This window comes from Geospiza fortis, unplaced genomic scaffold (genome assembly GCF_000277835.1).
Source record: "Geospiza fortis unplaced genomic scaffold, GeoFor_1.0 scaffold172, whole genome shotgun sequence".
In the NCBI taxonomy this organism is placed as follows: domain Eukaryota; kingdom Metazoa; phylum Chordata; class Aves; order Passeriformes; family Thraupidae; genus Geospiza; species Geospiza fortis.
The window spans coordinates 11,774,061-11,776,642 of NW_005054309.1; the positions used below are offsets into that span (position 1 = coordinate 11,774,061).

General features: G+C 53.8%; 1 protein-coding gene across 1 annotated transcript in view; it reads left to right on the forward strand.

Annotated features, from left to right (window-relative positions):
* Positions 1-1,783, forward strand: part of MINDY4B (MINDY family member 4B) — a 7,675-nt gene extending 5,892 nt beyond the window's left edge. The window contains exons 9-10 of the mRNA XM_031055451.1: positions 94-274; positions 1,641-1,783. Coding sequence (XP_030911311.1) covers positions 94-274; positions 1,641-1,783 — 324 coding nt within the window. The remainder of the gene's footprint in view (positions 1-93; positions 275-1,640) is intronic.
* Positions 1,784-2,582: the final 799 nt, after the last annotated feature.

Genomic DNA, 2,582 nt, shown 5'->3' on the forward strand with positions numbered 1-2,582 from the left:
CAGAGCGGGACCGTGGCACAGCCCAGGTGAGCACAGGGCACGTAGCGGGACCCCGGCACAGCCCAGGCTCCCGACAAGCATCCCTCTGGCCAGGTGAGCCCCGGGCTGCGGACGCCCCGGCTGCCCGTGTGGCTGTCCAGCCTCTCGGGCAGGCACAGTGTGCTCTTCGGCACCGACAGCCGGCTGCTCTCCGACTGGAAAGCCGAGAGAATTTTTCACCTGTACTTCTACAGTGGGCAGCAGGAGCAGACCCAAAATGCCCACCTGACGATAGGTACGGACCCAGATTTACCAGGGACTGAGGTATGGGCATCACAGACAACTCGTTCCTGCGCTAAACACTCAATACCAAGTTTAAACACACCAGGAAGCTGGACTCTTTCATGACTAGTTCAAAATTTATAATAACATTCTCTCCAGCTGCCGGGGTGTTACCCCACCCAGCCCTCAAGCCCCATGTGGCTGCTCACTCACTCCCCCACCCACAGCATCAGGGAGGGAATTGGAAGGGTAGAAGCTAAAGAACTTGTGGGTCCAGATAGAGACAGGGTAATAAGAAAAGCAAAAGCCACACACGCACAAGCCAAGGAAAATAAAGAATGAATTCACTTCCTCCATAGGCAGGCAGGTGTTGCAGGGCCCCATCACACACAGCAGTGACTCGGGAAGACAAACACCATACTCAAAAGGCCTTTCTCTTCCTTGCCCCCAGTTCATATACTGAGCATGATGTCACAGGCTCTGGAATATCCCTTTGTCATTTTGGCTCCTCTGTCCTGGCTGTGTCTTCTCCCAGCCCGCCATGCACTCCCAACTTCCTCACCAGCGTGGCAGTAGGTGGGAGCAAAAAGGCCTTGGCTATGGGGGCACTGCCCAGGAGTAACAAAATCACCTCTGTATAATCACGCCTGTGTTCAGCACAAAGCCAAATCACAGCTCCATACCAGATGCAGGGAAGGCAATGAATTCTGTCCCAGACAAAACCTGCACACCAGCGCAGCGAGGCTGGCATGCAGCAGGGCACCTGCCTGGCTGACTGCGGCTGAAGTCTGTTTTGCTGCCCAGCACCAGCTGCCACCATGGCCCTCATGTTCCCCACCAAGTTTCCCCTCAGGAGGGATGAACTGCTCCTGCAGCAATGCTTGGGCTGTGAACCAGGCTTTGTGCTTGGGATGCCATGTTCTTGTTTCTTGTGCTACTGTGCATCACTTACCTTCCTCATTGGGTGCCTCCTTCCTTGCTCTCCTTTCACTGCAGCATTTAAAGCAAAGTCAGAACCTTGAAACTAAAGGGTAAATCTGCAAGGAAGAAGAGTGATTTGAGATAACTGTCATGATACCTGGTGTGGCCACAGATACTATCTGAGCATCTGCCCAGAAAAGCAATATGCAAACACACGGTGCAAGGAGCCCAGAGCTGCACTCAGAGCACCGGAATTTCCCGGGGGCCCCACGGTGCAGGGGCAGTCCCCAGCCCGGGAGGCCCTGCTCACCCTCCCTCTGCTCCCTGGGGCAGGACGGCAGCACATCTACACCAATACAGCTGCAGAGGCTGCTGCTTTTAGCTGTCACTGAAGCCTTTTTGAGTGGGGTTGGGTTTTTAAGATTTTTTTAGACATTTATTTTTCACTTCCTCTTCAGACACTCATTCGCATCACTGGGAAGAGGCTCAGAGAGAAGGTCCCTGCAGCCGAGGGAGGAGGCACCCAGCCCTGGAGATGGCAATCAGGACTAAGTGGGCAGGTGCAACCATCAGCTGGAACGGGACAGACCCCTTCTTCTGAGGAGGGAGCAGGATGGGCCCCTGCCCCTGCAGGGTACTGCCATCTCCCACACACTACCAGCTGCACTGGTCACTGCAGTCTGGAGGACAAAAAGCTCTCTCCCCAGTCAAACAGCCTTTGGTGCATTGAAGGGACACCCTGTCCATAAGGCATCACACCCACTGCAAAAGTGCGCACTGCAGGGACAGTGACTTGCAACCCTGTCCCACTGCATGCCTTTTCCAGGTGGTAGGATGCAAGTTCTGCTCCCCACGACAGCTGGCAGGAAAAGGAAAGAATCAAGCCCTGGCAAAGCTGCCATGGCAGTGGTGGAGTCTCCAACCCTGGAGGGACTTAAAAGCTGTGCAGATGTCCGATCTGGGAACATGTTTAGTGGTGGCCTTGGCAGCGCTGGGTTAATAATTGAATTTACTGGGTCTTAGAGGGCTTTTTGAACCCAAACTGCTCTGGGGTTCTGTGATTCAGTGATTTTACTGCCTTCGCCAAATCCTGGCACCCTACATTCACCTGACAAGCATGGGCACGGCACATTGTTTCTAGCTGACAGAAGCCACCGTCCACTTCCTTTTTCATTGTCATTGCTCCAAAACGACCTGTAAGTCACACCCTAACTGTGTTGCTAACAACAACTGAGAACAATAAACCTTCTGCAAGTGATCCAGAAACTTGGTTCCGATTTATTGAATTTTACAAAAAACAAAAAGAAGCAGCAGCACCCAGCCAGAGATTCTGCTGGGCCGGGATGAGGAGACGCTTGTTACAGCAGATGCGGAGTCTGCGATCGCACTGCGGGGCCGCG